Genomic DNA, 12,382 nt, shown 5'->3' with positions numbered 1-12,382 from the left:
TAATCGTTTGACAAGTAAACCAAGCGACCAATGGGTAATAAGCTGTGCACAATTTACGTATGCTTACAAATATGTATGTAGGTACATATCTTTTCTATATAAGGCATCTTACCTTGTAGCTGGTAATCTTTCCGAATGGTTCAAAGAGTTCCTTCAATTTGTCGTCGTCGAAATCTTCGCCAAAGTTCTTTACATACACATTTGTGAACAATTTGGCTTTCTCACCCAACTCCTTCTCGCGTTCCTTACGTGGGATGAATTTGCCAACGTAGACTTTCTTAGCATTCAATAACATGCCATTCACCTTTTCAATCGAGGTATTGGCTGCCTCTTCGGTTTCAAAATGTACGAAACCATAGCCCTTTGAATTGCCTTTCTCATCAGTGGCAACCTTACAACTGAGTATGTTACCGAAAGCAGAGAAGGTATCATATATAGCCTTATTATCAATACTCTTGTCCAAATTCTTGATGAATACGTTGCCGATACCTGAACGACGTAAAGAAGGATCACGCTGCGACCACATGATACGAATTGGTTTATTGCGTATCAAATCAAAATTCATTGTATCCAACGCACGTTCGGCTGTTGTAAGATATGAAAAAAGAAGATATCTCGTCATTCTATATGAAATGTGAAAAATTAACATACATACAAAATCAACAATATTTTTTTTTGAAAATTCAAAAAAGCAATTCTTTATTACTAATAAAAAAAAATTTATTATTTTATTTATCAAATTGTTTTGTGCACTTAATAATGATGCCATTAACAATAAGGAAAAATTAGAATGGCATGGTAAGTAAAGTGAATTTTAATTTAGCATTCTTAGTACAGTCAGCGAACAATAGTAAATCGCCAACTAAATTACTAAACATGCCCCACACATATACCAGAATTCGCGTTTGACCAAAATATACACCAGAATTCACAAAATTAAAAAAAAACAATGATTATTTGATTAAATATATCCTGGCCAGGATGTTCTCAGCCAACCCATTCGCGAAATATTTCCTAGCACAAAATAGATTTCATTCATTAAACAGATGGGTGAAAGTCGTCCCTCATTCGGATCTTCTACTATTCGATGAAAATGCTCAACTTCCTAGGCAAAAAAAAATGTTTAAAACATTTATGCTAACAATTTTAATTACATAATTATAGTTCAAGTTACAGCAAAAACCATAAACCCTAACCGCCGAAGAAATTTAAACCTTTTTTTTTTTAATATTATAAATCAATCTGTCAATTTTTATGCAGAGCTTAGAAAAAATCAATAAATTTTCATGAAAATTACAACATTTTAATCTGAATTTTTAGAAAAGCCTTGAGAATGCAGTTCTATAGCCCATACAATTTTATTGATGAAGTAAAAGTCAACTAGCTCAAAAATCGCGCCGATTAATTTTTTTTAGAGAATGATTAGAAAAACAATAGACACTAGAAACCAATTAGCATTCAATGTTTGAAAACAATTAGATGTGCAACTTTTTTTCGATATTGAGAACTACACACATACATATGTCCCCTTTTTTGTAGAGATTACTCTAGATTTCTACAGTTTCTCTAATCGTCTTCTAGCCCTCGTTCTCTAACCTAAATGTTTGTTGGGAACGTGCAAAATTTTATACTAAAATTGAATGGGCTATAAAAGTGCATATCCGATTTTTTCTAGAAATCCATTTAAAAAGTTTGAAATTTTAATAACCATTTTTGAATTTTTTTGTCGAATTATTATACATCTTTAACAAAGGTAGAAACTTGGATTCATGTCTTTCATTGTAGCATAAACTATATTTTCCGAGTAAATAAATTAAAATTATTGTGTAAATAAAAATATATGGTCAAAACTTGTAAAGACAAATCGTTTCTAATTATCGGGCCTTCAGTGTACTACAATGAATGCATATACATACATATCGTCGATGTTTTTGCAAAACCGCCCATCGCCCAATTGCAAAGCCACCTATCTTACGGCAGTCAAATTTTACAGGAGAGCGAAAGAACGGTTTATTCTTTGAAGGCATTATTTTCTCTAGTTATTATTTTACAAATCTGTTGTTTTAATAACGATTTAACGATTTTTATGCATAAATCTCGATGCCTGGAGTTCAGGCTTACCAAATCTCATTTTTGTCACAACGGCGATTTAGGCTGTTTTGCAACTGGTCGATGGGCGGTTTTGCAAAAACATCGACGATATGTACATAGTTATCGTATACGAATCACTTATCGATGCCATTGAACTCTGGACAAATAAAATTTGACAAAGCAACCACTTATGGTCGAATAGTGAAAGTCGACCCGAAACGAATTCATTTATTTATTGTTTTTAGTTTTTGTTGTTTCGCAAACGTGACTAAATTTTCCATTTCGATATTGACATACGTAAATATTTGCATACATGTACATATGTATGAATATTAGAGTGGTCCACTTTTTGTATGGGAGAAAAAATTCATCCTAGAAAACGGGGCACCCTCTTAGTTTTTGCCTTTTGATATTTGTAATATCTATACCAACTTTCACTTATATACTGTAACCAATACAGGGTGCTCAATGACCTTGAAATGCGCTACCGGATCGCTATGAAACTGGCAAAGATATTGGTGATTTTTATAAAAATGCTACTGTTGCCATGACAACTGAAGCTTGTGATATAATCTTAGGTTGCTTAACCAATTGTTTGATTAACAGGCTAACCTAATATTCACGCACGCCGCCACTTTACTGTCAAAAATTTCTCATGTAAATAAAACTTGTATGGGACCAACCGAAATTGAACGGCGTGCGTATGAAGCTAACTCAATTTCCAATTTTAGTTCTGCGTGACATTTTGATTTGACATTTCGCTCAATGAAATCAAATGGAAACGCACGCAAGTCAATTTCGGGTGATGCAATAAAAATAATGCTACGGCGTGCGTACCAAAACGCAAGCCGCGAATATTAGGTTAGCCTGTAATATATGTACACAATACTTCTAGAGTGCATTGTGAGCATCACGAGCATCCTCTAAATTTATACTTAGAAACGTAAGATTTGGTACCAGCACCTCTTTCGGCAAGAGGAAAAATTTTGGAAGGTGCCCCAAACCGTATCTCAGAAAAAAATTTTTGGACCACTCTAATGTATATACATGAAGAAACCCTGCAGTAAAATTTAGACAGTCTGACAAAGCGCTAGTTCCGAACTACATATATCAGAACTATCTCTGAACTAGTGCAAAACGGATGCAGAGCGGGACAGTTGAAATTTGCTGTGTAAATGTGCAAATGCTCACTACTCGTAAAATACGAAAGTAGCTCAGCAAAAAAGACCTCAAACTCAAGCATCGTTGGTCGCGAGTTCATATCGCGGTGGAGTTGTGAATTTTCAAATTTACCCCCCTATTATGAATTTACATACGATAGACGATAACAACTTGCAAGCGTAACGTAGAAATTAGTTTTCGTATTATTCTTTTCATACGCCCGACGGTTGTATTATTATGAATGTCTTTGGTTTTTGTACACTTTTTATCGTTAACCAAAACAAATCAGTTACGCTAATTTTGTATTTGCTACGACGAACATCGGTTCGTTATAGAGGATAACAGAATGCAAGCGTTTATCGCGCATGGTACGGATTCATTATAGGCGGGTCAATGAATTTAAATTGTCGCGTGTGTTATATACGTTGTGCGTGAATACGCACTGTTATATACTTTGTATGTGAACATGCTCCTATACTAATTACTACTTGGTGAACGCACTCATGTACGATTACTATGGAAGGGAACGCACCCATGTAGATATACATATACAATAATCATATGTTCTGCTGAATCGAAAAATAGAATAAAAAAACGTGTTTTTCTACCAAAAATACAATAAGTGGCGACGAGGAGAAAAAAAATCCACAAAATTGTCGCATGCAGCTTACAAAATTTTGTAACAAAAATGGAATATATATAAAAAAAAAACAACGAAAAAATATAATAGGGGTATTCTCTGAGTCTTGCAAAGCCCGTGCACGGTGCACGGATTGCACGGTTTGCAAAGCTGTCCCATACGAAAACCGGTTTTAACCGTGCAATCCGTGCAATCTGTGCACCATGCAAGGGCTTTGCAAGACTCAGAGAATACCCCTTATATAAAAAGTTGGAAATTTTGATGTCCACTTTTCGAAACTTTGTCGATTATTAGAAACCGTATACAAAGTTGAAAGCTTTGAATTACATTATTTTTGTAGTACCATGCGCTATATTTTCCTAACATAATAGATTAAAAATAATAAATAATGAAATTATAGTTTAAAAAACTAAAACTTCGCTATTATAATTTCCATTCCTACTGTCATCAGGTATATAACTTGAGAACAGAAATCGCTGTATCTTTTACGTGCAACCAGTTAATTTTTCTTAATTTTCTATGAAAAAAATTATTTAAAAATATTAAAAAATTCATCTACTTATATGTTTTGCTTTCCTTTGTTTTATTTTTCCCGTCAAAAGCTGAATTTTATTTTTTTGAAAAAGTTGGTACAACAAAAAAATACGAAACACGTTTTCTGTCAGATAGCTAACACGGCGGATAAGAAGTGAAACTACCTTCTAAAAATTATTGTATCATGCCTTGATCTCAAGTATCGAATCGAATTTTATTCAAACACGGGCCCTGTATTAGTTTAAAGGAGGCTAAAACAATTTCTCACCACTAGAAATTTTTTTTATTCAAATTAGATTTGAAATGTTTGAAGTTTGCAACCCATTCGTTTGGCAATGGAAAATATTTACATAAAAAGCTGATAGGGAAGCAATTTCATTTTAAAATTGGTTATGTTCAGAATTAACCTTCATTTTTATTTAAAATGAGTCCGATGACAAAATATGGACATACATACATACATTAAACTGCGATCTCTTTCCTTTCTTTCCGGAAAATATCGGTAAATTTTTAGCCTCTGTTGGTAAAAATGGTAGAAAATATAATATATCTAAAAAGTTGGGAGATCTACCAACAAAGTGGGGAAATCCGTGCACTGGTGCAATATTTCTCGTAGTGTTTCCAGAGAAACATTTCGTTTGGAGCTAAAACGGTCGAAAAAAGAGCTAAAAAGAGCTAAATAATACTAATAGTAGCTAAAATGAAGAGCTTCATATTTTTTTTAAGGTTGAGCTGAGCATTAGCTCTCCTTACAGGTAAAATTAGTAAGGTAAACAAAATCCGCGCTATCAGAAAAGGATTTTATTCTAATTAATTTTTGAATTCTTTAAACTAGATCCAAGAGTTTATGGTGGATACACTGCATCTCGAAATTTTCCATTTTATCAACGTTTAAGTTTTGGCTTATATATACCAAATACAACTAAAACTTTCTGGAGCTAAAAAAGTGCTAGATAAATTTGAAAAGAGCTAAAAAAGCTAGGAGCTAAAACCCAATTTTCGGAGCTAAACAGAAAAATAAAGAGCTAAGTCTAGCTCCAAAAGCACAAAATGGCAACACTGCTCGTACAGCAGTATTTACTGGAATTTCCATGAACAATTACCGAGTGGTGAAAACTGAATGATAATGCCAGATCTACAATTTTTATAAAACCCTAACATTACACATACATAAGTACTTCTGGCTTTTTACACGGGAAAATAGGGTGCTTCCAAAACGTCAAAATACATCAGACTTTTTATTTCTAAACCGCACTTGAAGAAAAAGTCCTACGACAGTCGGGTCTACGTAACCGGAACGACCCAGATTTATATCTGGCCAAGGACTGTCACTCCAGCAACACTCCCCAAAAAGTCTTTGGGGAATTTGTATGCTGCTACAACAACAACAAAAAGTCTAGCTTCTTACCGAGGTTGCGTACTTTTGGCATAACGGTCGGCACGATTGCGATAACCGGGCCGACAAATTCTGAACAAGGACGTCGATACTACGATTACTACGCAGAATTCCTAGTTTGCTAGTGGATGGGCAACAATTTAAACAACAAATTACCAAAATACTAGTATTAACAAAGTGAAAGTAGTGAGGATTTATGTAAACATATCTGTTTCTTAGCATCCTCGTGAAGTTACATGAGAAAATTCGTTACAGTTTTGCCAAAACACACACACATTTCGATGTACACCACAGTCAACCCGGCCCCGGAACCTGAAAGCGGAGGAGCCCAGCTTTCCAATGGCATAGTCTAAATTTGTCGCACAGGTTATCGTAATCTACCCTTATACCATGTTCGGACCGACAAAGAAAACACTAAGAAAACGAGTTGTGAGATTGTGGGCGGTAAGCTTTTCGCACCGGCTGTTAGTGTTTTCGTTGACATTTCTTTCCTTTGTTACAGTTTTGCTACGAAAAAAAAAACAAAAACCATTTTCTTATCATTAGCAACCTTTATCTTTAATTTATATTTTAATTTGGCCAGCCAAATTGGCAATAAATCCCAAATAGCATATTAAAGATTATAAATGTGCCTTTCACTTCGATAAATATATCTAAAAAACTAATGAAGACACCGATTAGAATCAGTGGAACGTGAGTTTTCAAGTAGTTTTCTGCGAAAACTGGTTTTCATTTGACAGATTTTATATGGACGAAAACACAAGTTTTAGGTTGAAAACCAGTTTTAGCAACGAAAACATGTTTTCGATGGCGGTCCGAACATGGTATTACGGTCTACTGAGGTTTAGAAATAAGAGACTGATGCTTTGTATTTTGACGTTTTGGAATGCACCAGTACTTTCGATTTAACATTTTGACAGGAAAATGCGTAGAAAAAGCTTTTGCATTGCCACGTTAAACCGCACCTTTAATGCACTATTTGAACAATATATTTACTCACCATCGGCTGGCTGCTGGAAATTTACATAAGCGTAGCCCAAAGAACGGCGTGTAATTACATCCCGGCAAACTCGAATGGATAGCACCGGACCTGCGGTAGAAAACTTCTCGAAAAGCCCGGCTTCATTTATATCTTGATGTAAATCACCAACGTAAAGGGACGCCATTTGATAATTTGGTCCGCCAGAATTCATGACTACTGGAGAGAACTCGATTTTCTTCTAGTCGTTCTCTTCGATATATGATATATTTAAGAGAAAAATGTACGCAAAGGAAAAACTTAAAAGAACTGCAAAGAAAAAGTACAAATAATTTGGCTGGATTAGTTCGTATATGTACATATATAAATACATGTGTATATGCTTACAAGTGAAAGAATTTCCTACATTTTATACTTAAATTGAATTGGCAACTCTATTGAGCAAACGTTTCACCACGGCCCTGCGACAGAAACAATGAACAAGGACCTCATCTTTTACTTGGAAATTCCATTACAAAAAAATAATGGCCAATAATATTCTAAAAAAAAACACTGTTTTCTACAATTTTGGTCTTATTTTTAAGTTATCCAAAGCCATCCATGATTCAACATTGTCCACGTCGCATGAAATGCCTCGTGTATACGCAAGCGGCCATTTTTTTTTGCTTCTTGCTATCAATCGCCACGCCATAATGGAATTTCACTTTGTATATTATATTTGATATTTACTTACGTTTTTTTACACTCGCTCGATTTTTGCTACTTTTGCAATTTTTTTGTTGGTTTTTTAATTATTTTTATTTTTTTTTTGTTTTTTTATAAGATTTTTTGTCACAAAAATATGTGATAGTCGCGAGCTCGAAAAACCACACGACCGCTCACCACGTCGGACTCTACTCGACTCGTCGAAATCGTATTCGTTCCATACTTCCAGGTTAACGAAGATACGCCATTTCCGAAATTCCATTCAGAAATTCACCACGGAAAAGTAAACGTGTTTTGCTAGCTATCGAGTTGCCGAGCTCCCATAAATATGTGCATATTTTGAAACAAGGAGTCAAGGCGAATTTATAAATGTATATGTAATTCATATACATATGTATAAATTCGCCTTTCAAGGAGCCCAAAATACAATAAGCGTTTTTGCTGCATTAAAAATGCAACATTTAGCGCTTTCGCATTTAGCAAATGTACATTTACGCGAGTTCAAAATCGTATGCTTTTGACAAACAGCCGTGTTCCAGTCGCTTATTCAGATCCGTATCTATTACGATCAACTCTCATGCAGAAGATAATGTGCAAAAACCCTACTGAAAAGGAAAAAATAAATTTTAAACCAAAAATTCAATACAAGAACTTGAATTGTTTCAGCCATTACCGAGCATTTGTTTGTGTATATATTCATTTGTCGGTGCTGTCAATTAAAATTTCCTCACTTAATTAGGAAACAATACAAAGAGAGTTGATCACAAATTGATCCAGATTTCTATCAGCATTAACATCGTTGTTGAATTTGCTTAACTTTTCTTTATCCAAATAATGTAAAATAATAAATGAAATCTCGATCGGTGATCACTGAAACGCAGCTAGCGACTGTATACTCGAAAAAGCAATGTTGCCACTTTTTCTCATTAAACCATGTTCGAATCATGGAAATTTTGGAAAATCAGAGGGTTGCTTTTAGCATTTAGATTCTTAATGCAAAAATGGAGTTGCATTTAGTTGCATTTAGGTGACGAATTTTGTATGGATAAATGTACATTTACAGTAGCTACACACGGCGAGCATATCCGCGCACATTCGCGGCTTGCGGGTCATTCTCGTCGTTTGTAGGGCGGTTTGCGCGCATGCTCGCCAAAACTCAAAAAATTTTGATTTTCAGCGAGCATGCTCGTCGTTTGTAGCGTGGTTTGCGAGCATCGCATTGGAAACAAAAACAACAACCTCACTTTGTGTTGATGCTTGCAGTGTGCACATCGCGGATAAATGCATCCAAGCCATGTTCGTAAATTGAATTTTTGATAAATGAAGCTAAATTACTATATGTATATGTATGTATATACATATAAGTAAAATATAAATAAATTTAAGTAACACATACATAAAAAACCCTAAGTCATAAGTATTTCAATTGCATCATCCGCGTCTTTCCTTTCCATGTTTACGCTTCGAGTACAAAATCACTTATGAGCCGCTCGCCGTTTGTAGCAAACGACAGCCAGCATGTTGGCGCATATGTGCGCGGATATGCTCGTCGTGTGTAGCTACTGTTATTATAGGCTGTTTTTGCTTACGCGTAAAAGCACATTTAGCGCATTTAGCTCTAAATGCTAGTCTAAACTCTATTTTTGCATTAAGAATCTAAATGCTAAAAGCAACCCTGTGATCTTCCAAAATTTCCACGATTCGAACATGGTTTAAAGGGAAAAAGTGGCAACATTGCTTTTTCGAGTATACAGTTGCTAGCTGCGTTTCAGTGATCGCCGATCGAGTATTCTTTTATTTTGCATTACATATTTGGATAAAGAAAAGTTAAGCAAAGTCAACATCGATTTGATGCTGATAGAAATCTGGATCAATTTGTGATCAACTCTGTTTGGTTTGTTTCCTAATTAAGTGAGGAAATTTTAATTGACAGCACCGACAAATGAATATATACACAAACAAATGTTCGGTTATGGTTAAAACAATTCAAGTTTTTGTATTGAATTTTTGGTTTAAAATTTATTTTTTCCTTTTCAGTATGGTTTTTGCACATTATCTTCTGCGTGAGAATTGATCGTAATATATACGCATCTAAATAAGAGACTGGAACACGGCTGTTTGTCAAAAGCATACGATTTCGAACTCGCGTAAATGTACATTTGCTAAATGCTATAGCATGAACGCTCTTCGAAAACATATGTTCGAAAGTGCTAAATGTTGCATTTTAAATGCAGCAAAAACGCTGCATTAGAGTATTTAGAGCTAAATGTGCTTTTAAAGCGCAATTAGTCAACGACGTAGCGTAAACGTATGTTGACGTACGTAGCAGAATACAAAATTTACTGTTGATAGAGAGAGAAACAACGGCAACGTCACCGCCATGCGGTGGTGAGTTTTCGTTAACACCCCTACAAGAATTGTGTGATGGAAACTAACGCATTCTCATTTATCTTACTAACCCATATGCAAATTTTGCGTTGGTTAAAAAGAGACCATAAAAAAAGGCCATAAGTTGGAGCAAGACGGAAGAATTTGTACACAAATGTTTACATCAGATTTTTCACACTGCCCGTTAGAATTTGATAGAAACTTGTAGGTAGCCAGTGACAGAAATCTCTATCAGTCTTGCCACTCAAATGATTTGTCAAATGATAGTCACTGTTCTTGCAGGGACGCGAATCCCATAAGGTAGATCTTGTCTGCGTCAACCTACGTCTACGTTACGTCGTTGACTGTTTGCGCTTTTACGCGTAAGCAAAAACAGCCCATAACGCAATCTCAACCAGAGTCGATATAGGAAACGCGACAGTTAGTACGGCAAAGAAATTGAAACGTATGTTGAAGAAAGTCGGACTAGCAAGAAATATACATGTAGATCCTGTTTTCTGTCCCTCTGAAAGAACTTTAAAATTCTATACAAATTTCTTATGTTTTAAATGCAACCGTGGACACTTTGCGTTCGTATAGAAATTTGCAAGTTTCTCTACGTGAGAGAGAATTTCGGAGCATTTTTTCTTACTAACTGATATTTCGAGAGATAATTTTCGCTGGATTTTCGACGAACAAACCTATTGTCTTCCTAGAGAGTTTTGCTTTACATAGAAATTTGTGCTCTTTTACTTTTATTTTTGTGCATTTCAGTGCTGGTTCTTTTAATTCAAGTTGGCCTTCGGTTTTTGGAATTTAAATAAGTTTTCAGGGAAAAAGTTAGTTTAAATAAGCCCATATGTATGTGTACATAGTGCTTGAAAATATCAATTTTTCCCTTGCCTTTAAACTTTAAGCGTGGGCAACAATTATGTTTTGTAATTAAGGCAGAATTGAATATACGCTATCTGGGAAGACAATACCTGTAACCTTATATGTAATACTTCTAATTATATTGCTAGTACATTCCAAGTGCATTCCCCAACATCAGAGTGCCGAAATATTGAAAAAAGAAAGAGAGGTCCGATAAGTGAATGTACTCAAAATGACAATTTTACTTTTCAAAATTCAGGAGCGGGTTCACAAATTTTTATTTAAAAACAACTTATGAAAAATTAACAAAGAAAAAACAGAAGAAAAAAATTTTTGTAAATCTATGAGAAGCGCTGCGGCCGTTGGTGGTGGCAGAGGATAAAAATACCAGTTAGAGAAGGACTTGGTATCAGTTGGCATTTCCAATTGGCGTCAATCAGCATAGAAGGGAATGTTGTTGTTGTAGCGGCTACAACAACCCCGCCCGGATCGGTTGGTATCTCAGTCGTTGTCGTCAAGTTCCACCAACGGCAACCCTAGGAAGCGTGCAGCTTCTGCGGGGTTTGCCCATAAGGACACGGTCGTTAGGGATGTCGGGTTTGCCGGGCATGCGAAGAGATGTTTCGAGTCATGTGGGGTCTCTCCGCATGCCGGACATTCATTAGGCACATCCTCATTCAGCCTACTCAGGTAGGAGTTTAACCTGCTGCAGTAGCCGGAGCGAAGTTGTGCAAGTGTGGTGCGCGTCTCCCGAGGCAGATGAAGCTCCGTCTCGTCAATGTCCGGGGGTGGTGTGCCTAGAACGGCATTCACAGGTCTAGAGTCTACATAACTCGAGACTGAGTCCCTGTGAATGCCGCTCAAGGCCTGTCTGTAGGCTGTCGGGTCCAGAGGTTGCTTAATGAACCTCTGGACTTCGTCCGTTAGTTCATATAGATGCCTCCTGACGTGCCTAGGCGAGGGCTCCTCTGCAAGCAGCTGTCTGCACGGGTGGCCACTTCTGTGGGTCCCGATCAGGAACTGCTTGCAGAGCATTATATTGTGCTCCTTTACCGGGAGCATTTGCGCCTCGCCGTGCAGGTGGTGTTCAGGCGTCATCAGGAGGCATCCCGTCGCTGTCCTCAGTGCGGTGTTTTGTGCGGTCTGTAGCTTCGTCCACTGCGTCCTACTAGTCCCAGGCGACCACACTGGCGCTGCGTAGTTCAAAACCGGCCGGCCTATTGCCTTGTATGTTGCCAGCAACGTTTCTTTGTCTTTGCCCCAAGTACTGCCGGCTAGCGACTTGAGGACCTTGTTGCGGCTCTGTACTTTATTGACAATAGCGGTTGAGTGCGCAGAGAAGGAGAGCAGGCTGTCGAAAGTTACTCCGAGTATTTTGGGGTTATTCACCGTCGGAATTGGTGTGTCATCGACGTGAATCCCCAGCGGTAGCCTGACCTCCTTCGTCCAGGTTGTGAAGAGGGTCGCGGAGGATTTCGTAGGGGAGAGGGCTAGACACTTTGCAGTGAAGAAGCGAGAAAGTTCGGAGAGATAGCCGTTTACTTTCGAACACAGGTCATCAATTCCATTCCCAGTCGCCATAATCGAGCAATCGTCGGCATAGGAGACAATCGAGACTCCCTCTGGTGGTTGAGGG

The 12,382-nt window shown here is 36.9% G+C and overlaps 1 protein-coding gene across 2 annotated transcripts in view; it reads right to left on the bottom strand.

Annotated features, from left to right (window-relative positions):
• LOC118744348 (polyadenylate-binding protein) overlaps positions 1-7,712 on the bottom strand; it is an 11,547-nt gene extending 3,835 nt beyond the window's left edge. Inside the window, exons 1-3 of one of the 2 annotated variants that reach the window (XM_036477289.1) lie at positions 7,535-7,712; positions 6,823-7,110; positions 113-585 (exon numbers count right to left, since the gene is read on the bottom strand). In XM_036477289.1, the coding sequence (XP_036333182.1) occupies positions 113-585; positions 6,823-7,015 (666 nt within the window). In that variant the 5' untranslated portion in view covers positions 7,016-7,110; positions 7,535-7,712. Of the gene's footprint in view, positions 1-112; positions 586-6,822; positions 7,111-7,188; positions 7,253-7,534 lie in introns of those variants that run through there. The other variant, XM_036477290.1, reaches the window with a different exon arrangement.
• Positions 7,713-12,382: the final 4,670 nt, after the last annotated feature.

This window comes from Rhagoletis pomonella, unplaced genomic scaffold (genome assembly GCF_013731165.1).
Source record: "Rhagoletis pomonella isolate Grant_MI unplaced genomic scaffold, Rhpom_1.0 Rhpom_scaffold_00008, whole genome shotgun sequence".
NCBI classification, from domain to species: domain Eukaryota; kingdom Metazoa; phylum Arthropoda; class Insecta; order Diptera; family Tephritidae; genus Rhagoletis; species Rhagoletis pomonella.
Note: the sequence above shows the minus strand (reverse complement) of the source record. Positions and strands in the feature narration are given on the sequence as shown.